This window comes from Polypterus senegalus, chromosome 9, assembly GCF_016835505.1.
Source record: "Polypterus senegalus isolate Bchr_013 chromosome 9, ASM1683550v1, whole genome shotgun sequence".
Lineage (NCBI taxonomy): Eukaryota > Metazoa > Chordata > Cladistia > Polypteriformes > Polypteridae > Polypterus > Polypterus senegalus.
Genome location: NC_053162.1, coordinates 19343294 through 19369939, shown reverse-complemented (window position 1 = coordinate 19369939; position 26646 = coordinate 19343294). Strand labels below are relative to the sequence as shown.

At 39.5% G+C, this 26646-nt stretch overlaps 1 protein-coding gene across 2 annotated transcripts in view; it reads left to right on the top strand.

The window, feature by feature from the left end:
- Nucleotides 1–26646, top strand: part of LOC120535132 (astrotactin-2-like) — a 2291264-nt gene that overhangs the window by 1091629 nt on the left and 1172989 nt on the right. For both annotated transcript variants that reach the window (XM_039762741.1, XM_039762742.1), the window contains one exon: nucleotides 5215–5382. In XM_039762741.1, the coding sequence (XP_039618675.1) occupies nucleotides 5215–5382 (168 nt within the window). The remainder of the gene's footprint in view (nucleotides 1–5214; nucleotides 5383–26646) is intronic.

Sequence of the window (26646 nt, the reverse complement as noted above, 5' to 3'; positions counted from 1 at the left end):
GCTAGTAGTTGGATGTAGAGGGCCAGTGACTAATTGTATTTCAAATTTCTTAAACATATTTTTTAAGAAACACCCTAAGGAGGTTTAAAATGCGTGACAAAATCCTAAGCTCTAATGGTTGGCTTCATCTAAACATAATAGATGATGGATTATTATGGCACTTTTCTGATGAATTAAAGTGTCAAAGAAATATGGAGTCATTACAACCTTTGGATAATGCAGCTAAAAGATTGTGTTAATGTAATAGAATACTGTGTCACATTATCTTTCATACATTTCTACACAAGTTAGGTTGTTTTTATGATCTACTTTTATGGATGTCAACATCTTGTCACTTACCTGCTTCGATTTCAGGGAGCAAGAGAAGTGAGTTGCTGTAATGGAGGTTCACGTAAGACGTTTAGCAAAAGGGACAATACAGTACAGTACACTGAGGAATACATAAACGTATTGTTACTAGTGTGTTGGATAAATACAGAATATAATTGCTAATGAATTTAATAAATACATCTACATTATAGTTTTTTGTTTAGAAACACTTGGCCATCTGTTTTGTCTTGGTAGAGTCCTATATTACTCTACTTTCCCCTTTGGTAGCCTTTGTCAGAATACATCAAATCTCATAGATTAAGTATTGTACTTTATAAGTTCTTCCCACCTTCTCTTCTACATCTATAACCTCAGGCAATTACATAGGGTACAAGACAAGCAGGAGTTAAGTTACAACTTTAAAAAATTTATTTTTGATAATATTCATAAAATAATAGCAATAAGCAAGGTACAAGTGAATATCGGCAACCATACAGCCCGATAAATGCTGACGTGTACTTTCAGGTGGCACACAGACATGTTAGTTACTTAAATGTCTCTAGTTAAGCCATCATTTCTAGCTTTCTTTAGGACAGGCCACATGCCAGTCTCAATATGGCTGCTGAGCAGTGCTCCTCATGGTAATGGTGTGTGAGAGAGAGAGGGAAGGGTAAAGCAAGCAAATTCATACATTCTCTGTCCAATAGGGTGTTGTGGCACAGAATGGCTTCTGATGCAAAACCTAACAGCCAACTTTAGACCAATAGAATTCTCAATTACTGGCTTATTTTCACACCAGCGCCCAAAAACCATTTGTTGAGTGAAGCTTGCCAGCTACGGAGTTTGGCTTTCCTGTGGGGGTTGATTGAGAGAGCATGTCCTGCAGAGAATCACTTGCTACACTGATTTTAGGCATCTTCCCTTAACCCTACAATAAATTCCCAAGTCAGTCCTAAAGACTGTTGGGGAGCTGTTCTTTAAACATCAAAGCATCGCTGTTCTCATGAATAAAACACTAATGTCACATTTGCTTTGTCTGACTTACAAATAAAGACATACAAAATATTTAGCAACTTATATTCAGAATTTCACACCACAACGCCATCCAACTCCACCTACATCTGACCCAGCCCCTTCCTGTATCTGCGGCAAGGTGTCTTTGCTTCAGCAGGTATGACTACAGATGTTTCACTGTTTTGCTGTCAGTGGCGGATGTCCAACAAGTAAAAGAAAAAAATATATAAACATATAGGGGGTGAAGTAACTGCTCTCAAGGTAAAATTGAAACATTAAAGTAGCTCATACACAATGTTTCCCTGTTTTAAGATCAACAAGAGTGCAGATTCGCCAACACTTCTCAACTGAAGATTTGAAAAATTCAAAAATGTGTAAAGTGCACTGTATTCAGGGTATCTTAACAAAACCTTAAAGAATAAAAGTGCCAAATTTGAACAAAACCAAAGCAATGCAGGCAGAGGAAATGATTTCATGATAGGTTAGAACTTTTGAATTGAAGACTCACCTCTCCTCGTCATTCATTGGTCAAGACTCCTGTATCCAATTCAAAATCCCATTCTGTGTGAACATTTTTTCTATCCACGCACTGTTCTGGAAGTGTTTATTTAACAACATTTTAACAAAAAATGTTTTGCCTGTTGAGAGCATAGAACTGGATGTCTTGAAATAAAGATTAGTGACACAAACAACATGAGGTTTTTTTTATGGATTTTTTGCTATTGTTTGCTGTTGTCAATCATTGTCTGCATAGATGCCCATTCTATCAGAAAAGTTTGTTATCTCCATTCATCATGAAAATATGAGATTAATATTTTTTCCCAGCCATCACTGCAAATCTCATGGGGTAAGTAGTATATAACAAAAATATCATTTTTCAGAGTGGAGTAATTCTTTAAGTAATACTTTCCATAAAGTATCAGAGGAAGTGTTGTCTTGTTGGGCTGCTTTTAGATTTAGCAGTCGGACAGATTCATAAGCCGTGTCTTCTGCATCCAGGTGGATGGTCTTTCTCTTCTGAGTCTCAGATGTAACATTCTTTATGTCAAAAAGGCTAAGTGGTCTTCCAGACCTCATGATGTTGCACAAAGATAATTGGCTGTTGGTTACTCTGGTGATGGATAGCTCCGCCCAAAAGTTTTGTTCACCAAAGTATGTAAAAAATGCTTTATCTTGTCAAGAGTGCTTTATATGTTTTTCACCAGTTCCTTTGGCAAAAATGGTACTGCCATGTCTGGCCTTTCATGGCTAATATAAAATAACATATATTTAGATAATATTGAAAGGAAATACGCCTCAACTCTCACTAGGGAAAGTGATTTCGGAAGATGAGATAAAATAAAAAACATATGTGTTGTAGTGGAAACTGGAGCAGCCACAGAAATGTCTTTGCATGCATGGAGATAACCTACAAATGCCACAAAATGAGAGACTATGATTCCCACCACTGAGCCACCATAATAATGTTTTCTTAATAAATAAAATAATTCCTCCTATAAAATTTGTCTTTAGTGTACCAGATAACATGGGTTGGCTGGCATCACGGCCAGGATGGAAGTTACTTTAACTGGCTGGGGCGCTTTTTTTGTATAGACGGATCTCGGTGAATGGGTATACTGACCAAGTTGGTTAGGCTGTTAGGGGTCTGTTATATAGGATGGACAGAGGGAGAGTGTTTTCCAGGGCCAAGTGCTTCCCCAGTACACTGAGTGGTGACATCCCTCTGTCATGTATCCCATTTGGACACCCGCGGAACTGCATGAGAATTTTGTTGGGGTGGCCCTATTGGTGCCAGTATGGTGACTTGGTGGAAGAAGGCTTTCCTGCCATGGAGAGCTTCCACCTGACCCAGAAATGTTTCCTGGATATAATGTGATAGCACCAGAAGTACTCCCAGAACTGATATAACGGAAGCTGCTCAACTTCACTAGGGAAGTCGGAGTCAGACAGATGTGGGCTACGCTTGCTGAGAAGTATGAAAGGAATAGTGAACATCAGTTCTGTTTAACTTGTGTTGGGAGTATTTGTGAAGAAGCCCATAAAAGGTATTTGTGAACATTAAACAATTTTATTTGAACCGGTGACCTATGCTGGTGAAGTTATGTCTGGTGTTTGGGGTGTTGTTATGCCCCCTAGTGGTCACATTAGATATAGCAGTCACATTTGGCAAAATCCGATGCTACATTACCTTCTAGTTCACATTCCAGAAGTCTGAACTGAGAAAAACGTCCTCTGCCTTTCTGCAGAAAGTCAGCAGCAGACCTGAGTACGTTTACATTGATCATGACAGTTTTGCATTTTGCAAATTGTATGACTAATGGAAATGATAAGCACCCAAAACTGTCAAAAGTGAAGTGCATTAAAGCCTCGCATAATCTCAGACGTTTACTCAACACACTGAGTCGGAAAATACAGTTACTGCAGCCATTCCAGACACATCATTTATTTAAATGATTGTAATTAACTCTGTTTTAATTAACGTTACACTCTGTGTCAACAGGAAATGTCAAACTCCTATTTAATCAAAGAGTGAAAAGGTATGTTCAGCTGCACAGTTGACAATAACTCAGTATTTGCAGGCAATTATATCTGAAAGATTACTCAGAATGATCATGACATGCTTGCAGGCGGCAAACAGACGGGGAATGTTAGCCTAGCTAAATATGATTAGATCAAATATTAAAAGACGAAATAGTATTTCAAGAGAAATGCTTGCATTTTTGTCAGATATTGCTGCTTGAACTTCTAGTTTAAGGGAGGCATGGGTGGCACGGTGGTTGCTGCCTCAAACCTCCGTGGATTTGTAGCTTGGGCTTTACCTGTCTGCAGCTTACATGTTCTTCGGTTTTCCTTGGCTGAGGTGGCTAATTAGTGTAATTAGCATCTCTACTTTGGTCAACAGAAACGAGTCTGGTGTGGGTATGCATGTGTATAGTCTGTAATGGACTGGCATTGCATCCTGGATTGCTCTCTGCCTTCTCAGCAAAACTGAAATAGTTAAAATGACAATTTCCATATATGCACTTTTAAAGAATTACTTTATCCTTATTAGAGACAATTTATCACTGAGAATAATGCTATGTTGTGAACAATCATACTTGAATAAGCATTAAAACCATCTTGCAGTGGAAATAGTGGTTTCTAAGAATGATGAATTGAATTTTTGCAAAGTGGTAGCGCTGCTGCCTCACAGTTAGGAGACCCGGATTTGGTTCCCGGGTCCTCCCTGCGTGGAGTTTGCATGTTCTCCCCATGTCTGTGTGGGTTTGCTCCGGGCGCTCCGGTTTCCTCCCACAGTCCAAAGACATGCTGGTTAGGTGGATTGGCGAATCTAAATTGGCCCTGGTGGGTGTGTTTGTGTGTGTCCTGAGGTGGGTTGGCACCCTGCCCAGGATTGATTCCTGCCTTGTGCCCTGTGTTGGTTGGGATTGGCTCCAGCAGACCCCCGTGACCCTGTGTTCAGATTCAGCAGGTTGGATAATGGATGGATGGATGGATAATTTAAGGATGTTGGGGTCAGTTGACTTTGAAAGAGTATCAAGTTGGACAGTGAAGGTTCAGGACTACGTTTGAAGTACATAACGATCAGAAAACTCCTATCTGACAAACAGTTCATGTTTCTTTCTAGCTGTCTAACTTCAATCTGAAAGGCTATTCTGTTGTCACACAGAGCTAACAAAGAACATTCCAGCATCTTTAGCTTATATGGGGTGGAACGGAATGTTTCATTATCTATTGTCAAGCTACATTATTTTCAAGTTCAACCTAAGGAAAAACTAAAGCACATTTATCATTATTATTAACTTAAAGGATTTGGCTCTTACAATCTCTCACTTTACTTTTATAATGCTCGATCCTTAACTTTTATCCTTTTCCTTGTTTCCTTTGCAGGAAGTAGTTTTGTTGTGAGTTTGGGAAGCTACCTGGATGTGTCTGACTGGTTGAATCCAGCAAAGTTGACCTTGTATTACCAAACCAACTCCTCATCGGCATGGGTACAGGACCTTTGTGGGCAACGAACAACAGAGCCGTGTGAGCAGCTCTGCGAGCAAGACACAGGTCTGTATAGATGTTACAACGACACATTGACACCCAATGGCTTTGTCTGTATGGATTTGCAACTGATATTTATACAAAACTAGTGTAACACGTGGACCTCTGGTCCCAAAATAAAAGGGAAGTGAAAATGTGTGCACCATGTCCAGAGGAATTAGCAATAGAGGCTCCCACTGACATGTTATATGTTGTAAATAGTTTCTTCTTTCAATTCCTGTAGATGTTATAATATCGTTTTTTGGTTCTGGTGGTTGATATAGAGCAAGCTGAATGTTTCCATATCTTTTCATAATAAAAACATACCGCTCCACAGTGAACCACATCACCAATCTAACTTTCCTAAGGTCTTTGTCTTCAACCAAACATTGATATGAGGATGCAAAAGCAATGTTTGCATATGGGTGAAAGCCGGAAGCATTTGACGATATCCTTATTTACTGGCATACATTTCTCTGTTGTTGTTCATGCATTCTGTATGATGTGGAATGTGTCTGGTATGTCGATGAGCCATAGTATTAGCAAGCTGCTCAACGGTTCTATATTTGGGCTTTCCTCTCACTTTGCTATGTACTCAGTGTGTTTCCGTCTTATTGTTTCTTGTTTGTTTTTCACTGAAGTGCCTCCTGTGTTTGACTTGATGCTCAGCAGATGTTACAACTGCAGTTCTTTTTCACGGCATGTTTACTGTAAGGAAGACATGAACTTCACGTTTTTTGCTTCACTACCATCATATCATAAGCTTTCAATTAAGACCGAGATCAAGGTTCTAACCAAAGCAGCTCACGAGATAGTGTGTGACACATTGACACTACTCTCCATCATTTTATATATTGATTGTTGGTTTTTGAAATAATTCTCTTCTTGGATGTAACCACTTGTCTAATTTTACATTATTAATTGTATTTGTTGCAGTAACAGAGATTTTAAAGCTAAGTGCAGCATTCAGTTGGAACTGTAAAAACCAGACATTTATGGTTAATGAGTTGAAATAAATGTGGATTTCTACTAAGGAATCTGCACCACTTTTAGAATATAAAAACCGGGAGTGGTCTCCCCTAGACTTTCTCATATACTCAGATATGGGGATGAATATTTGAGGAGTAAACTGCAAGACAATGATTATATTTTTATACTATGTACATTAAATAACCATCAACAACAAATCAAATCAAATTAATAGTATATTGAACAATTATTATAAAAGTAAAGTTGAATAAAAAAAAAATGAGTGTGTGTTCAGGTAAAGTACCACTTCCAGTTAGCAGAAATAGCCCAAAAGCTGATAAAAATCTATGTTTTGTACCTAATACTTGTGTGGAAAATTTGGTTGATTTAAGTGAAAGAGTACTTGTGTTTACTTACACACACACACACACACACACAAACACCCACACAGACAGACAGACACACAGACTAAATCGCAAAAATTGTATTTTTGGACTGAGAGAGGTCTAAAACGTCGAGACTCATCAAAATCTCAAAATCGCATCTTTGGGCAATTATAATACCTTCCCTATACTTCGTATACGAGAAAGTAAAAATTACCTCAATAATTTTAATCTAGAAGTATCCTTCCATACATTCATTTTGTAACATGCTTAATCTAATTATGGGTCAGAAGGAGCTACAGCATGCAGCCCAAGAAAGGAAGCAACTATGCCCAGGGCAGACGACTATCACTGGGCACATTCACACAGGTTGGGCTGATTTCAAGTGATCTTCACCAGTTAGCCAAACCTGCACATCTTTGGGATCCAAGAGGACATTTCTGCATCCAGAGGAAAGATCAGGCAAAATCCATACATTTCTCTGTTATGGATTCTCATCATTGTCACCGCCAGTTTAATCCCCATTTTCTGGGTTTATCCTGGTTGGCTTGTTTACCATCATGTCTGTTTTACTCCACTCATCTTGGTCCTTGATGACCTTTGGAGTGATTCTCTTTCTCCATGTTTTATTTCTGTAACCTGTTTTCATACAAAGCTAGTAGCTCAAAATGTCTTGAATACAGCAAGATAAGAATTACAATTCCAAAAGGAAATGAAAAATTGAAAAACATCATTAGAGAGGATTTTGTGTGAATATGTCCTATTTAACCCTTAGATATTTAGGTTATGGGCGGCACGGTGGCGCAGTAGCAGCACTGCTGCCTTGCAGTTAGGAGACCCGAGTTTACTTCCCTGGGTCCTCCCTGCGTGGAGTTTGCATGTTCTCCCCGTGTCTGTGTGGGTTTCCTCCGGTTACTCCAGTTTCCTCACACAGTCCAAAGACATGCAGGTTAGGTGCATTGGCGATTCTAAATTGTCCCCAGTGTGTGTGTGTGCCCTGTGGTGGGCTGGCGCTCTGCCCGGGGATTGTTTCCTGCCTTGCGCCCTGTGTTGGCTGAGATTGGCTCCAGCAGACCCACATGACCCTGTAGTTAGGATACAGCGGGTTGGATAATGGATGGATGGATATTTAGGTTATTGTTAAAATGTGTGTTATCACCATGCCCAGACTGACAGAGCTCTCTGAGAACTTCAGAAGAAAGCTTATACAATAGATGCCTAATAGCCTAGGAAGGAATTTAAAAAGGTCTCCAAACAATTTTAAATCAACCATTCCTCTGTCCGGAAGATGTCGGCTCTCCTGTATGCCTTGTGTTTAGTTGGTGGACCCCCAAGATGTCACAGCGAATTACCACACTTAGTCTATTTATTTTGAGGCTGAACAGTGGATCCTTCCGTAGCTCATTACATTTCGAGACTGCTTTTCTTAGTGAGTGCTGTCTTCCTGGTGTTTAGATTTATTTGCTTCACACATAACAAATACTTCCCCAAGTGATGAGCGATCGCTTCACAACTGATCCTTTCACACTTAGCGCTTAGCACCCTTTATTCTCTTTCAGCTCTCTGCTGCACACCTCACAGTCATTTACTTAGTGATTGTGCAAAGCCCCAAGTCTTGGCCAAAGATTCCATCCTCTAGATGGGCATCTTGCAGTTTGTAAACCACGGATGGACTATGGCAAGTGAGGAGACCTTAGCAAGATTAAAGTGTGCAAATAAGTGCAACAGTTTATTACCAACAGAGTCATTGCGCAAAAGTGTAAATGGAAAAATCCAAAATCAATAAATAAATAAATACTTTCTCAAAAACAAAAGATATCAGGATGTCCATTTGTAAAAGCAATACAAAAATACTACAGGAAATGTTCCAGTCATCCTGCCCCAAACCAGCAAACTTCTTGGCCCTCTGTCTGTGGGTGAGACCCTGTTACAATGTTATCACTCCCTCGATGAATACTCTAGTGCAGGGGTTCTTAACCTGAGATTAGTGGGCCCCTAGGGGGTCCATGGATGGCTTTCAGGGGGTCCGTGAGGGTCAGATAAAAATTACCATTTATATTCACTATACAGCCCAGTACTATTGATTTAAAGTAGATGCAGTAGTAGTAATGGTAGTAGAAAACGTTGTAGTAGTAGATCTGTTTGAATTTGTATTTCATAATTAGAATGAGTGACCATTACTTTCTGAATAAAAAGGAGTATTTTTTTTTTAGATTATTTACTTTAAAGTTTAATAAAACTTTGTGTATATCATATATGTATGAGAAAATCAAATCTCAATAAATAAAGTACATTATATTCATTGCATGCAGAGTTGTGTTTATGTGAATATTTCTGGGGAAGGGGGTCCATAGCTTTCATCAGATTCTTAAAGAGGTCCGTGACTCAAAAAAAGTTAAGAATTACTGCTCTAGTGACTCATGCTCACCTCATCTTTTCCTTCCTTACGCCAGCTTCACTTTCATTTTCCAAATTCACGATTCTCCTCAGGCATCCTCATGCCTTCCCTGCACTGCGTCTCTAGTCTACTGTAGGCATCACCATCAGACTCGGACTCCTGGGCAGTTGCTCTACACCTCCTTGATGGTCAGTACCCGCGAATAGTGCACTAGCCACCCATCATCCCTGCTCCTCACTGCAGAAGGCTACGTATGACCTTGCTCTTATTGAAGGCCCATCCATATTATTATGTTGTTCATTCTTCCACTGGCATGCTTTCACCCATCTGTCTTTTCTCTCTTCTTCCATGTCTCTCTATTCTTCGATTGATCGATTGATTGATCAATTCCACTCCTATTTCTCCACACACTCTCTCTCTCTTTGTCTCTTTCAAATTCTCCTCCCTTTACTCAGGTGCACCTTTTAAAACTGAGCTGATCTGTGCTTAACTACCCAAGAAAGCTTGTTACACGTGTGACAGTACTACCAGAATGTGTCTTACTCCTCGCAATTAGCGCAACTCCAAGCCCCTCTAAGTAAACTTGCACCTTACTATTAAAAAACTGCCACTTCTAATCATATATCACAGCTCCAGTTCATTCAAAACTCTGCAACAAGAGTCCTTACACGAACCAGCAACACATAATCGAGCACACAACAGCAAACCTGCTTTGCCTCCACTGGCTCCTTGTGTCTTACAGGATCAAATATAAAATTCTGTTAATAACCTACAAAACTTTAAAGGGCCTCACACCAAACTACATCAGTAACCATCACTAGGCTCCTGTTCACCCACTAAGCTCCTCTGATTCTGGCAATCTTGTCGTGCCCCACACTAACCTACACGCGATGGGTGACAGCGAGGCCTTTAGCTCTGTAGTGCCCAGACTTTGAAGCGACTTTCCAAAATTAGTGAGATCAGCTGACTCCATTCATTCTTTTAAAAAACAACTTAAAACTCATCTGTTCAGGAAGGCATCTGATTTAACCTGACATTCTGACCCTTCTTTCACTTTACCTCTCTGTCCAGATTTTCAAGATAATTTGTGTGTGTGTGTGTGTGTGTGTTATATTACAAATTATCGTATTTGTACAGGCTTTTCTTTTAGTATTTAATTTAGTATTTTGCTCTGGTTTATTGTCTTTTATTCTATTTAGTGCTTTGTATATACTGTATTTATCTCTTTTAGTGTTCTTTGCAGAAAATATTTCTGTCCAATGTTACATTCTCCCCCCTGTTTGTTCTGAGATCACAGACTGCACATGCTCATGTGAGATGCATTACCTAAAAGCCATTGGGTAAAGGTTTAATGCCATTAAAATCATTAATAAATGAATCCCTTTGTAACACCCTGGACCACAAGTGCTTTAATTAAGGCATGCAAAACGCTTTTTTTGTACCCCACCACAGTATACAGCACAGTATTAAGCACACAGCAATTTCTTTTCTTCTTCTTCTTTCTTTTCCTTCCTTCCACCTCCATTTTCCCTCGGGCAAGCGCCATCCTGTCTCTCCCAACTCTGCCTCCCCGAGCAGTGGCAGCTGACTTCTTTTTTGCTGCACCTGGAAGCACTCCAGTTGGCTCATTAGCGAGGCCCAGTAGCACACCCAGGCGTGGCAGAAGCCCGACAAAGTATGGCTCTGCAGCTCCCCCTGGCAGCACCCACATAACACAACAGGGCTGTCCTGAACTCCAAGTCCCAGTTTGCCCTGTCAGAATCCGAGGCACAGCTGCAACCCAGGTTTGATTGCGTTCAAGTCTGAGCTCTGATTGGCCCACTCAAGGACATTCACAGAGTTGTCCCTAAGCCACTACTTTGTTATGTTTGCTTTGTGCTCAGGGTCATTGTCCTGTTGGAATTTGAACCTTTGGCCCAGTCTTTGATGCAGAGCACTCTGAATAAGATTTTTAAAAGGATATCTCTGTGCTATCTATCTACAAGGTGGTCCAGATCTAATTATGCAGATCCAGATTGTCTGGATGACTTTGATTTATGCGGGGACGATTCCAGTTCAGCGCGAAGACGATTCTTCATGTCGTCAGTTCGCACACTTCTTGATGGTCCGGGATTTTTTGGGTGATTTTCTATGTAATAAACTTAATAAGTTATAGCGTAATGAAAATTGCATCATTAGATCTGGACCACCCTATATCTATCTATCTATCTATCTATCTATCTATCTATCTATCTATCTATCATATAGTGCCCTTCATATCTATCTATCTATCTATCTACAGTACTATTCTGTTCTCTCTATCTGTGTATCTGCATACTGTTTACATGCCCTTTCAATTTCTGCATATATACAGAACATCTAGAGGAGTTGTTTGGGCATGATCATGGTCATGGGTCCTTTGGTCATTCTGTATTATCTCACCATTTTTATGTACAGTTTTGTATATATTAGAGCACCTATCATGCAGTGCCATCCCATCCCAATTTTATTTCAACCGTTTCTGGCTGGCTAAGTGCTGCCTCCTCATAATCCTAAGTAAGGAAGCTCACAAAATTACTGAGTGAAACTTCAAAATGGGAACTTAACTATGGCCTTCTATGCAAACCATCCCCACATTTAATCTTTACAGCTCACCTTCCTCGTGTCACATTAAATCACCCAGAAAAATCTTGCAGGCTCCGGCACACATAGGAAGAGATTTAAAAAAAAAGAATAATGAGTCCCACCCATTCTAACTGTGACATAACCCCCCCACCACCACCCCTGCCGATGTGTAAATTGTTATGTGAGTATTGCCACACACCTTTGAATCCATGAAGGACTGCAACAGAGAAAACAACATGTACTTGTTAGCAGCGTCAGTCGTGGTGTGTCAGACACTGATGAAAAGAAATCGGGGAAAGAAGTAACTGCAGCGCTAAATAGGGTGTCATCTGTTAACAGAAATCTCTCGGAAATGAACCTAAAAGTAGGAGCAGAGAGTCTTACAGATTTATTGTGAAAGCTGGGAATAAAAGAGTTTAATAGACAAAATGGTAGAGTTTCAAGGGGTTGGTGCCATAACATTAAATAGTAGTGCAGCACCTTCAGTCAGTCAATCAATAATCATTACAGTATATTGTACCATTATAAGCATTTAACAGAGCTAATGAGGTTATAATACCATATAAGAGTATACCTGATTTCTAACTAGTTAGCGTGTAAGCCCCGGCATTAATGCACAAGACCCTCCAGTCACTTCTGTCAAGCCTGCTGAGTCCATTAAAAGTGTGCTACTGCCAGGATCACCCATATTGGCTTTTCTGGAAAATTTACTTTGACTGCAATTTCAAGATCAACTTTTATTTACCCTTTTTAAAAGGTACATCGAAAATCTTACTTACAAGTAATACATAAAAATGGAAAATGATGAATGGAGTGATTTTAACTCCATAGCATAAAATCAGTCCCAGTTGATTAAAATGGAGGGTCACCAGGGACTTGAATTTATCCTTGTACCATTGGGCATAAGGATAGGGCTGCCAGTCAATTGCTATACCCACTCTTGCACACACCCACCAGTACCGTCACCAATTAATTTAACATGCATTTCTTTGGAGATGCCAAAGTATAATCAGAGTAATTAGATTAAAACTCATGCAGACTTCAAGAGAAAATGTAATCTCAATTGCATTACTCAAATGTTATCTTTTATCATAGAAAAATTATTGTCCCAGACATTTTTACTTCTGTCTGTTTTTTATTGTTCCATTCCGGGAATTCAGTATGTAGATCCACTAACAAAGGAAGACAAAGACGTAAACAAGCTTTCTTATATGGAAAGCGATAGAAGAACTCCCATCCCCATACCAATGGGCCAGCTGCTAATCTGCAAGGGGGGCTTAAATCGGTGTGACTTCAGGCAGAGGTCTTATACTTATGCTTATGTTTTATATTTTTTTATTGTCTTGAAGCATAATAACAGATTTGGAGTTCCTTTCAAATTTCCATCACTTGTCTTTTGTATTCTACAATCAAACTGATTACATTAAAAAGTTCCATAAACTGGCTTCATATGACATGACTTCTTGTTGGGGGGGATGTCAAACTAGAAGACCAAAGTTTCTGATCTTGTTGTCTGAGGATGTCAGATGACACAACTAGGCATTTCAGGGGATGACAAATTAAACAACCCAGTGACAGCTTTCAAGCACAGTTTCACATTTCTAAAATATTGCAAGCTCACCTGTGTTTCTGACAGCCAATAATGTGCTGCCTGACAGAGCTGGTTCTAGAAGAATGCTTTCCAGATACAGCAAGTTCAGCCATGATCTTCACCATTTATTTATTTCTTTGTTTATTTATTTATTTATTTATATTCTGTTGTGCTTCATAAAATTTTGTCTGCATATTGATCTGGTAAAAGTTTCCACCGGATGCCCTTCCTGACGTAACCCTCCCAATTCATCCAAGCTTGGATTATGCATCCCTGTGGTTGGGTTGCAGCTGTTGGTCCAGATGACATACCTGTGGAAGCATTGAGGTGTTTAGGAGAGATGGCAGTGGAGTTTTTAACCAGATTGTTTAATGCAATCATGGAAAGATTGTTAAGAATAAGAGGAATGAGCAGAGCTTTAGTAACTACAGAGGGATAAAATTGATGAGCCGCAGCATGAAGTTATGGGAAAGAGTAGTGAAAGCTCGGTTAAGAAGTGAGGTGATGATTAGTGAGCAGCAGTATGGTTTCATGCCAAGAAACAGCACCACAGATGTGATGTTTGCTCTGAGGGTGTTGATGGAGAAGATTAGAGAAGGCCAGAAGGAGTTGCATTGTATCTTTATGAATCTGGAGAAAGCATATGACAGGGTGCCTCGAGAGGAGCTGTGGTATTGTATGAGGAAGTCGGGAGTGGCAGAGAAGTATGTAAGAGTGGGAAGTGTGACAGTGATGAGGTCTGCGGTAGGAGTGATGGATGCATTCAAAGTGGAGGTGAGATTACATCAGGGATCGGATCTGAGCCCTTTCTTATTTGCAATAGTGATGGACAGGTTGACAAACGAGATTAGACAGGATGGCATTGTGATCAGAGTAGGGAGCAGGTTGAGGAGACCCTGGAGAGGGTGGAGATATGCTCTAGAGAGGAGAGGAATGAAGGTCAGTACGACCAAGACAGAATACATGTGTGAATGAGAGGGAGGTCAGAGGAGTGGTGAGGATGCAGGGAGTAGAGCTGACGAAGGTGGATGAGTTTAAATACTTGAGATCAACAGCACAGAGTAATGGGGATTGTGGAAGAGAGATGAAAAAGAGAGTGCAGGCAGGGTGGAATGGGTGGAGAACAGTGACAGGAGTGATTTGTGGCAGATGGGTATCAGCAAGAGTAAGAGGGAAGGTGTATAGGATGGTAGCAAGTCCAGCTATGTTATATAGGCTGGAGACGGTGGCACTGACCAAAAAACAGGAGACAGAGCTGGAAATAGCAGAGTTAAAGATGCCAAGATTTGCATTGGGTGTGACGAGGATGGATAAGATTAGAAATGAGTACATAAGAGGGTCGGCTCAGGTTGGACGGTTGGGAGACAAAGTCAGAGAGGCGAGATTGCGTTGATTTGGACATGTGCAGAGGAGAGATACTGAGTATATTGGGAGAAGGATGCTAAGGATAGAGCTGCCAGGGAAGAGAAAAAGAGGAAGGCCAAAAAGAAGGTTTATTGGTGTGGTGAGAGAGGACATGCAGGTGATGGGAATAACAGAGCAAGATATAGAGGACAGGAAGATATGGAAAAAGATGATCCGCTTTGGCTATCCCTATGGGAGCAGCCAAAAGAAGAAGAAGAAAAAGTGCTTCATAAAACATGAGACATCAGACAGGCGAGACTCTCTTCTGTTTGTGAGGCTCAATACACCCACTCTCCTTATTGCTCGTTGCTGCTTTTTATGCATTGTACTTCTAAATGAGTGCTCATTGGTTATTGACTTTTGCATACACAGAAAATTATTTCTTTTTGACTTCATTGTGATGAGTAGGAGACTGGTCAGACAGAGTAACTGTCAATGACATTCACAATACATTCACAATTGTTCATAATTTGTTTTGCTCTTGCACAGTTGGATAGCTGAGTGTTTAAAAATGTCACAACATGAGTACATCATTAGTATCCTATAACGTTCTCTGTTCCTGCTTGCCTTATCATGATTATTATGTTATCTATTCCATAAGAAAACATAAACATACACAACAAAATTGTTATGATTCGCAATCTCCTTTATTTTTTCCTATGATTTTACTTCTGTGTAAAAATTGAAACCGTTTTGTTTATGGAATTTCTCAGCTCAAGGAATCCAATTCTGCATCCAGTTCAGTGATCTAATACTTTATATCATTTTCACAACTATTTTGTTTTGTTATTGGACATCATTATTTTCAGAGGTTGGCATTCTCTGTCACTGTGGCAATTTCCCATAATCCTTTTGAGAATTAGTGACATCATCATGTGCAGTGGTATAAAGGTCACCATGAGAGTTTCTTCTCTTTCTGAGACTGGAGGCTCTGCCCTCTGCTCGCTTCACTCGCCAGCGAGTGGGTGGGCTCAACGCGCTAGCCACTTTGGGATCTGCCGCTCACGTATGGGGATGTACAATTTAAACAGATTGTTATTTTCATGGGAATTGTTACATATGCATAATATAACCAACTATTTTACATTACAGTGAGTAATTAACCATAGTAAAAAGAGAGTAAACCGTAATAAATTTTAAGAAAAGTATGTTTCATGTTGTGTTAGAGGTATTTGTTGCATTATATGTTTTCATTCTGTTTGGCTTTGAAATTAACACGCAAATACTTTTTAAACTTAAATTTTTTGCTGTAAAACTTCAGTAAAAACAATTTTTTGAATTAACGTTTCGTCAATTTTGATTCTGTGTTTGGACTTACATCGTGACAATGCAATATATAACTGCCCATGAGTGAATTTCGTTTCTTTCTCTTTAATAAATAATCTGACTTTCGAATGTTTGTCCCTGTGATTTGTTAATCGTCATAGCAAAAGATATTGTAACAGGAAACTGTTAACGTTTTAATATGAATGGCATATCAAGATCTCCTTTGGTGTCTAATGTTATCTGCAGAAGATGTTCTACATTACCTTTCTTGTCGCATGCTAAAATTTTACATGTCAGAATTGTTCGACAGCAGTCTATTGATATGCATTTAACCAATTTGCTGTGTAACCGATTGACAATTTTCGCATTAATTCGCTTGACTTCATCGTTTCTCGGTGCTAGGAATGCCCGTGTACTCATTTCTTCTGTTGAAAAACCTTCGGGATGAAATTCTTCAATAAGATTTGGACATAATAAGTCTTCTTTTATTAGGAACTTAAAAGTGAGGAACACAAAAATTTATAAGAGCAAAGATCGCAGGAACTGTGTTTGACAAAAGCTGTTCACGCGAATGAGAGGTGGGTGGACCATGGGCGTGTTTGAAAATGGTTAAGAAGAGGACGGGACTTGAAAAAATCTCTTGGCAATAGTCTCGTCTCAAGATTTTCTTTTATAATAGAGATTTGAATAAAAACACATTGTGATTTTGTATGCCTTGTTTGCTTTACTGTTTTGACTATGTGGAGTGGTGGCTCTGAGGTTAAGGATCTCCGTTGGTATCTGGAAGGTTGTCGTTTAAATCCCAGGCCCTTGTGCAGGGCCTTTAACCTGAAAATTACTCCAGGGGTAATGTACAATAGCAGAGCTCTGACCTCCAAAGGTCTTGCAAAAAGACAGCTTCACCTCAGGATTTAAATAAGTATATCAAAAATGTTAAAAAATCAATCTAATCGACCATGTCTTTGTCCCGTTCATTACATAAAAAATACTGACGTCATCCCTAGTCAGTACAAATAAGCACTGGATAGTACTGGATAGTGGTCACAGTCACCTGCTTGCCTTTGTCCCCGTTTCTTTGGTTTATCCTTTACGTGCTTCAGTTTCTTCATCGTCCTCATCAACAACTTATGTAGTATTTCTGAAAAAATCTGGTGGCAATATTCAATTTGGTGTCATGTGATTTAAGAGCCTTTCCGTAATCTCTTTGTGTTGTGTTTGAGTGGATTCAATTTGTCAGTCGTGTGTTGTTGGTTTGGTGATGCAGTGGAAAGGGCTACTGAGGTAGCAATGAAGAAAATGATAGGTTGGCCATCTAGCTCTGTGAAGAGGATTACTTGTGTCCTGTTTTGTGTAGTTACTCCATTTTTTCTTACCCATTGCACATACTGGAAGGGGGAGTCTCTCTCTGATCTATTCGTCTCACGACTTCTTCCATATTTTTGCCTACAAGTTTTTTTTGGGGAGTTTCTGATGGACCAATTAGAGAGTCAGGGCTAGGGACCTGTGAGAAAACAGGGCCCGTTAAAGCCCATTGAAGAATTACAAGAAATAAATTGTTGTTGTTAATGCTCCACAGAGCTGTGTCATGGACTTTGCATGTTCTCCTTGCATTTTTGAGAGATTTCCTCCTACATCCTACAGAGTTTAGGTGGACTGCTTTGTCTTTTGGCGGAGTGGTGGCTCTGAGGTTAGGGATCTGCACTGGCAATTGGAAGGTTGCCGGTTAGAATCCCGTAAATGCCAAAAGGGACTCTGCTCTGTTGGGCCCTTGAGCAAGGCCCTTAACCTGCAATTGCTGAGCACTTTGAGTAGTCAGAAAAGTGCTATATAAATGCAAAGAATTATATTATTATTATTAAAGAGTTCTCGTGAAAGTGAGTATGCCCTGTGAATGGACTACGTATCCAACTGTCCATGATTGCATCCTGCCACTCTCTATCATCCTGATCTTAATGTTGATAAGAAAATTGATAGGTTAGCGCATTCCTCTTTGAGATGCTGCGTGTTCCTCAGCTCATATGTTGGCATCATCTTGCTTCATTATCTAAATACAGTCTAGAGTAATAATGTAGGTTTGCCAGTTTTTTTTTTTTTACCTCAGAACTGGCCTGTCACAAAAATGCTGGCATTGTAAATTTCCACAGATGCCTACTGTTCTGTAAGCGCTCAGTGCTTATGCATTTTACATGGTGAAGGCTTCAACTTTAGTGCTGTAATATGATGATACAGAAATATTGTTGTGTAAAACAAGATGTAAGATGTCAGTGGTAAGGCTTCCAGAAAAGTGCTGACAGAGTCATTGTGTTTGTGCGTAGAGAAATTGTGTTAGGACACAAAAAGTGGGCATAGACCTGCTTGTGTGGCTACGAGACAGTGAAAATCTGAATTTTCATGTTCTTCTCTTGTTCTTGAATCCTGGAACTTTCTTACTGCCAAGCCACACTCAATTGTATAAAACTTTATATTATTATTTTCACCAGCTTTCTTTCCAAATCATCTCTTTTGAATGATGGGAAATCAGTCAACATAAACACTGTGAAACACTTTATGTCATTTAGCCAGTTGTAAAGGACACTTACTTGATCCCCTCTGAGTTCAAAATATTCATTTTCAAATTTTTGTTTTCTCTTCTCATTTTTACCTGCTTTTGGCTCTGAATTTTAGCATCGTTGATGAGTACACAGTTTTGGCAGTTGGTCTAGCTAGGGTCCTTTGGTATTACAACTTACAAAATTAGCACACATACATGTTGACGTGTAGATTTTACATTTGAAGCACTGCTGAGTTACGTGAGGCAGAGGTGGGGACTGAACTGGCAGCCTTGTACTTTAAGATTCGAGGCCTTAAGTACTTCACTATACAGTAATCCCTCGCTATATCGCGCTTCGACTTTCGCGACTTCACTCTATTGCGAATTTTAAATGTAAGCATATCTAAATATATATCACGGATTTTTCGCTGGTTGGCGGATTTCTGCGGACAATGGGTCTTTTAATTTAGGTTACATGCTTCCTCAGTTTGTTTGCCCAGTTGATTTCATACAAGGGACGCTATTGGCGGATGGCTTAGAAGCTACCCAATCAGAGCATGTATTACATATTAACTAAAACTCCTCAATGCTATAAGATATGCTTCCCGCACGGTGCTTGATTGTTTGCTTTTCTCTCTCTCACCCTCTCTGACGTTCTCTCTGCCTGACGGAGGGAGTGTGAGCAAAGGGTCTGTTTGCACAGAGGCTGTTTGCCTAGAGGATACGGACACTCCTCTAAAAAATGCCGCTTTATTGCGGTGCTTCGGCATACTTAAAAGCACGTATTGATTTTTTGATTGTTTGCTTTTATCTCTCTCTCTCTCTGTGACATTCTCTGCTCCTGACGGCGCGCCTTTGAAGAAAAGATCTATTTGCATTCTTTTAATTGTGAGAAAGAACTGTCAAATGTCTTGTCATGGAGCACAGTTTAAACTTTTGACTAAAGGGTGTTATTTCATGTCTAGAGGGCTCTAATAATGTTAACAGTGTGGGAGAGTTTCTAAGGGCTTAAAATTTATAAAAATAACCATACAAACATATGGTTTCTACTTCGCGGATTTTCATCTATCGCAAGGGGTTCTGGAATGCAACCCCCGCGATCGAGGAGGGATTACTGTACAGCTGAAAAGATGAGAGCCTTGAGCTCTTTGAAAATGCTCTGTAAACATTTGACCTTAAAATAGTTTCTTTCTCCATCTTTCTTCTGCATTGACATCAAATTAAAAGCTTGTATTGTGCTCATAAAGACGATTTTTTAAGTCTTTGTTGTTTTCATGTTCTTAATTAAACATTGAGAGTATTGCCTGTTTAATTTGATTACAAGTAGAGTGATATTTGAGTAATATCCTTAAAGATTAATTAGGGGGCTCTGCCCCCTGCTCACTTGACTCGCCCACCCCCGTGTTTGGTTTACTGGAAATAAAATTTAAAGAGATTGTTATTTTAATGGGAATTGTTACATATGCATTATTTTCACTTTTACTTTAAAAACTTTTGTAAAAACAATACTTGTGCTTTATTTCGAGCCCCGGGTGTGGTTACATCTCTTTCTTTCAAGACGTATAACGCTGCCCGCGTTGTGAAGGGGGGGTGGCTGAACGCACGCTAAGGAGATGCCGTTGGATCATCTGCTGTCTTTCTGCTGCTGGCGAGCTATGTGTTCTGCTTGTCTCGCTGCCCGCTCATTTCAAAGCCTGTACAGCAGATGTCCTTTTGCAACTTCGTGTCTCTGCCACTCGCGTTGTGAAGGATGGGCTAGGGTGGCTAAACACACGCTAAGGAGAAATGGTTGGATCATCTGCTGGCTTTCTGCTGCTGGTAAGCTGCGTGTTTTGCTTGTCATTGTTTTAAGAGCTGGGAGCACATGATGTGTGTCTAACAACACCAATCCAACAAATGCTAGAAGTCCATGGACTTGTTTTAAATTATGGGTCACTGCCTTGTCTCGCGTGATGTTGTAAAAACAATACTTTATTTCCAGCCCTGGGTGCAGTTAAATCTCTTTCTTGCAGGACATATAATGCTGCTCTCGTTGTGAAGGGGGGGCAGCTGCTGTTGCACTGCCCATCAATCATTTTAAAGCCTGTACAGCCCTGTCCTTTTTGCCACTTCGTGTCTCTGCTGCTCGCGTTGTGAAGAGAGAGTGGTTAGGGTGGCTGAACGCAAGCAAGGAGAAGTGGTCGGATTATCTGCTGTGAGCTACGTGTTCTGTTTGTCATTGTTTTAAGAGCTGGGAGCAAGTCAATGTGTCTCTCACGGGTAATCAGATATACAATTTTAAAAGCTTTTTTTTTCTTTGGAATTGTTTCAATTTCATTATTTGCACTTTTACTTTAAAGCTTCATTAAAAACAATATTTGGAATTACCTTTTCTTCAAGATTGCATTGAATTTTGATTCTGTTTTTGGAGACACATTGTGACAATGCAATGCCCTGCAATTGCAATGCAATTACTGCCCGTGAGTGAATATTGTTTTTGTTTCTCTAATAAATAATCCGACTTCTTCTAATGTGTGTCCCTGTGGTTTCTTTGAAATTAAACTTGTCGATGCCTTAACTGTTGCTGCACAACAGATTCTCATAGCGTATGGTCCATTATTGTGTAAATTTACATTTTGGGTATTGAATGATGCGAAGGCGAAAAGACTTTGTTTTCTGTTCTTTGCCTTTTATTTCTGACCTCACTTTGTCCTGCTATTTTTTCAATTACATCTGGTCCTGATGATTAATTTCCTTTTGTTTGTGCTAATGCAATCTTTTCTATCTTTTTTTTTGATACTGTAGTGACTGACGTATTAAAGTGTCACAAAAGTTTTACTTGAACAATCACTGATTTCGTAACCCCAAACATAGCTTTCTAGCACTGTCTCCAACCCCTCATTCCCCGGGTCTCGACTCCCCCCCCAACCGCATCAATCAATACCCTGCTATCAGTCTTCCGTGCTGTATTACGCCCTCCCTCCCTTAATTGGACTTAACAGTCACTTAAAACAAAAAAGGCTTCAACCTGGCTGGGAGGCTACAAAGTTTCGAATTTTACTGCTTTCATATTCTTTACCTTTCTCTGCATGTGTATCGCACCATCGTTTGTTTGAGCCTTTTGAATTCCTCTGCTTTCATAATCTCTTATCTGCCTCTTTTTCTCTCCAACGCTTTTGGGTCTCTTTTCTCCGTGCTGCTCTTTCTTCTTTGCTTTATATGTGCTGAGAGCACAGGATCCGTGTGTGCTGAGGGCCTTTACATGACTGAATGTTTTGCTGGCCTGCTCTTATTTGGTATTGATTACGTCTTTTAAGTGTCTTCCGAGAACGTCCGAGAAGATCACGTCTCGTCACCCTGCTTTTCCATTCCAGGATTTTTTTTATAATAGAGACATTTGTTTTATTCACAATTATATTGCTGTGTCTCTTTGTTTTTATCTATCCAATGAGCTGAAGTGAACAGAATAACAGGTTTCAGCAGTGGTAATGAAATTACAAATGTTTCTCTTATAAACATTTGCCACTTATACATAACTAATTAAGGATAGTGTGTTTCACCGTGCTAATGCAATTAGAAAGGTTTCTCTAATACCATTTAGCACGTGTACATACTGTAAATAATTAAGGAATACAGGTTTCAACACCTCTAATGCAATTGCAATGTTTTTTTAATAAAAAATTAGTATTTAAACATAACTAATTAAGGATAAACTAAGGGAGTTGACCATTAGGACTCTGAAGGAATGGCTGCGGAAAAAGGGGTTTTGCTCTTCCATATGAATAATAAATTAAAAATACAGCAACAACATTTATTTATATAGCACATTTTCATACAAACAGTAGCTCAAAGTGCTTTACATAATAAAGAATAGAAAAATAAAAGACAGAATTAGAAAAACAAAATAAGTCAACATTAATTAACATCGAATAAGAGTAAGGTCCAATGGCCAGGGGGGACAGAAAAAAAAAAACTCCAGACGGCTGGAGAAAAAATAAAATCTGTAGGATTCCAGACCATGAGACCGCCCAGTCCCTCTGGGCATTCTACCTAACATAAACGAAACAATCCTCTTTGGATTTAGGGTTCTCACGGAAGGGCTTGATGATGATGATGGTCACGTAGAGTTCTGTCTTTTAATCCATCCATCATTGCTGGAGCATCATGAGGCTTTGAGTAGGTGGAAGTGGCGCAGGCCACCACCACAAAGAAACCGGAAAAAGAAACAGAAAAGAGAGTAGGGGTCAGTACGGATTTTAAAGCCACCATGAGTAGTTATTATTAGGAAATTGAACCTACAGAGTATCAGGATTAAGTTAAATTAAATTAAATTGAAGTTATAGAAAGGCCATGTTAAAGTAATGTGTTTTCAGCAGTGTTTTAAAGTGCTCCACTGTATTAGCCTGGCGAATTCCTATTGGCAGGCTATTCCAGATTTTAGGTGCATAGCAGCAGAAGGCCGCCTCACCACTTCTTTTAAGTTTTGTTCTTGGAATTCTAAGGAGACACTCATTTGAGGATCTGAGGTTACGATTTGGAATATAAGGTGTCAGACATTCCGATATATAAGATGGAGTGAGATTATTTAAGGCTTTATAAACCATAAGCAGAATTTTAAAGTCAATTCTGAATGACACAGGTAACCAGTGTAGTGACATCAAAACTGGAGTAATGTGTTCAGATTTTCTTTTCCTAGTTAGGATTCTAGCAGCTGCATTCTGCACTCGTTGCAAGTGATTTATGTCTTTTTTGGGTAGTCCTGAGAGGAGTGCGTTACAGTAATCTAGTTGACTGAAAACAAACGCGTGAACTACTTTCTCAGCATCTTTCAATCAAAGAGGTCTAACTTTAGCTATGTTTCTTAAGTGAAAAAATGCTGTCCTAGTGACCTGATTAATATGCGATTTAAAATTCAGATTACAGTCAACAATTACCCTTAAACTTTTTACCTCCGTCTTGACTTTTAATCCTAATGTATCCAGTTTATTTCTAATAGCCTCATTGTATCCATTATTGCTAATCACTAAGATTTCAGTTTTCTCTTTATTTAACTTGAGAAAGTTACAATTCATCTATTCTGAGATACCAGTCAGACATTGTGTTAGTGAATCAAGAGAATCAGGGTCATCAGGTGCTATTGATAAGTACAGCTGTGTGTCATCAGCATAGCTGTGGTAGCTCACGTTGTGCCCTGAGATAATCTGACCTAATGGAAGCATGTAGATTGAGAAGAGCAGCGGACCCAGGATAGAGCCTTGTGGAACACCATATCGGATATCATGTGTCTTCGAGTTGTAATTTCCACAACTAACAAAATATTTTCTCCCTGTCAGGTAGGATTCAAACCAATTTAAGACACTGCCAGAGAGGCCCACCCATTGACTAAGGCGATTTCTAAGAATGTTGTGATCAATGGTGTCAAATGCAGCACTCAGATCTAAGAGGATGAGAACAGATAAATGGCCTCTGTCTGCATTTACCCGCAAGTCATTTACTACTTTAACGAGTGCAGTTTCTGTGCTGTGATTTGTTCTAAAACCCGACTGAAATTTATCAAGAATAGCATGTTTATTGAGATGGTCATTTAACTGCATAATGGCTGCCTTCTCCAGAATTTTACTTAAGAAAGGCAGGTTAGAGATGGGTCTAAAATTTTCAAGAGCTGAGGGGTCAAGATTATGTTTCTTAAGAAGGAGTTTAACTACAGCAGTCTTAAGACAGTCTGGGAAGACCCCCATATCTAATGACGAATTTACTATGTCCAGAATATTATCAATTAGCACGCCTGATACTTTGAAAAACCTTGTTGGTATTGGGTCAAGGACGCAGGTGGAGGATTTTAATTGAGATATTATTTTTTGTAAATCAGGTAAATCTATCCTAGTGAAAGAGTTTAATTTGTTTATAACAGGATGCTGGGGTTTAGGAGGATCCTTAGTGTTGGGGAGATATTTTATGTTATTTCTAATATCACTAATTTTTTGATTGAAAAATACAGCGATAGCCTCACACGTTTTACTGGAAGTACTTAGTAAGCATTCCTTTGAGTTACCTGGGTTTAGTAGGCGATCAATCGTAGAAAATAAGACTCTGGGATTACTAGCATTGTTTATAATCTTGGAGAAATAACAGCGTCTCTCAAGACAGACAGTGTTAATTTTGGAGGTCTATACACGGATAATACTAGAACTTGAGAATCTCCATGGATAACAACGGCGAGATACTCAAAGGACTTGAACTTACCAAAACTGACATCTTTACATTTTAACCGGCTCAAGTAAATGTTCACCAAACCGCCTCCCCTTTTTCCCTGGCGGTCTGCTCGAGTAAAACTGTAATCCGGAGGCGCAGATTCGATTAAAACAGCCGCGCCGTCTGAGTTAAGCCACGTTTCACTTAGTGCAATAAAATCTATTTTTGTATCACTAATAAGATCATTGATAAAAAACGTTTTGTTAATTAAAGCTCTAACATTTAATAATGCCATATTTAATGTTTCGGAGGTGCAGAGATGAATACTATGTGCGTTATTGATATTTGGAATAGGAACTAAAATATTTTTATTAGCGCCGCTCAGTGTGTATTTTTTGTTTAATCTGTGATCTGTTTTTATAGTTTTAATACATTGTTCCTCTAAAATAGTAATTTTAATTAGATTATTGGAGTTTATGCCGTATTTCCTAGATTTTCTACGTGCATTGAGATTGCTTATTACAGTATTAATGTTGTGCACTTTAATGGAAGATTCTATTAAACACTTATCATGTCCTGGCACAACAGTATCATTTCAGAAGGGGTTAAGAGCAGAGATAGATAGTCAAGAAAAACAAATTACCTTCGATATGTTTTCGGAGAGGACCCGGGCGCCGAAACTGTTCGGATGCAGGCCATGGTAATAACCATGGTAATCATGGTAATAACCATTTCAAACAGTAGTAATGCCTTTGCTGTATTTTTAAATCAATGTAATGGTATCTTCATATAAATGGAATAATTTTTGAATGACAGGGACATTTCTGGGGGTGTCCAGACTTTTGATTGGTTGTGTGTGTGTGTGTGTGTGTATATATATATATATATATATATATATATATATAATATACATATTAGACATATATAAAAGAAAGACCTGTGTGTGTGTGTGTGTGTGTGTATGGAGCAGTCTGCGCTGCTGATGCTCAACCACAGCCACGGGAGTTGGTGTGAATTCTAAAGAAGATGCAGAACTTTAATTCACCCTAGTGTGTGCTTGGTGTGTGGGTGTGTTTGTGTTTGTCCTGTGGTGGGTTGGCACCCTGCCTGGGATTGGTTCCTGCCTTGTGCCCTGTGCTGGCTGGGATTGGCTCCAGCAGACCCTCGTGACCCTGTGTTCAGATTCAGCGGGTTGGAAAATGGATGGATGGATGGATGGATGCAGAACTTTATACAAATGTTACTTGCACTTTGTGAGATGGCACTTGCTTGCACTTTTAAATGTTTTCGGCATTTGCATGGACCTCACTTCTTACTACGAAAGACATGTGTGTGCGTGTGTATATGTGCTGAGCAGTCCACTCTGCTCTGATCATGCTCAACCACAGCCATGAGAGTTGATGTACGTTCTACAGACGATTTAGAAGCTTATACAAATGTGACTTGCACTCGGTGAGATGACGCGTCCATTTTTTCGGCACTTGCATGCACTTCACTTCTCATTCAATCCAACCAGACAAACTCTGATTTATGTTACATGCACATTGTACGTTCACACAATGAGCTACCAGGTTCCAGCCTGTCCCGCTCAATTTATGACACAGCCCCACTCGACTACATGTCCGTCTCGGATAAGATACGCCCCATCTCGGCCCACTTAGCTGATGCCTCTGCAAGTTCACCAGTATAGTAAAACTGCTAGGGATTGTTTTTTTGTCCCAAAGACCACACACAGCTAACATATATTATATACATATATACACGTCAAACCTCGGACACAATTGCACAGACACTTGTCCCAGATTTAAAACATCTTTTACTATACTATATTTATAGGCTGTCTTCCACAACACACACAATTAGTTCTTGTTTTCCATCCGCCACTCCTTCCAGGCAAGCTTTGTCCAAATTTTCTCAACTCCGACTCTCCAGATCTGAGAAGCACTTCTGAGCCAGAAGGAAACCCCCTAAAACA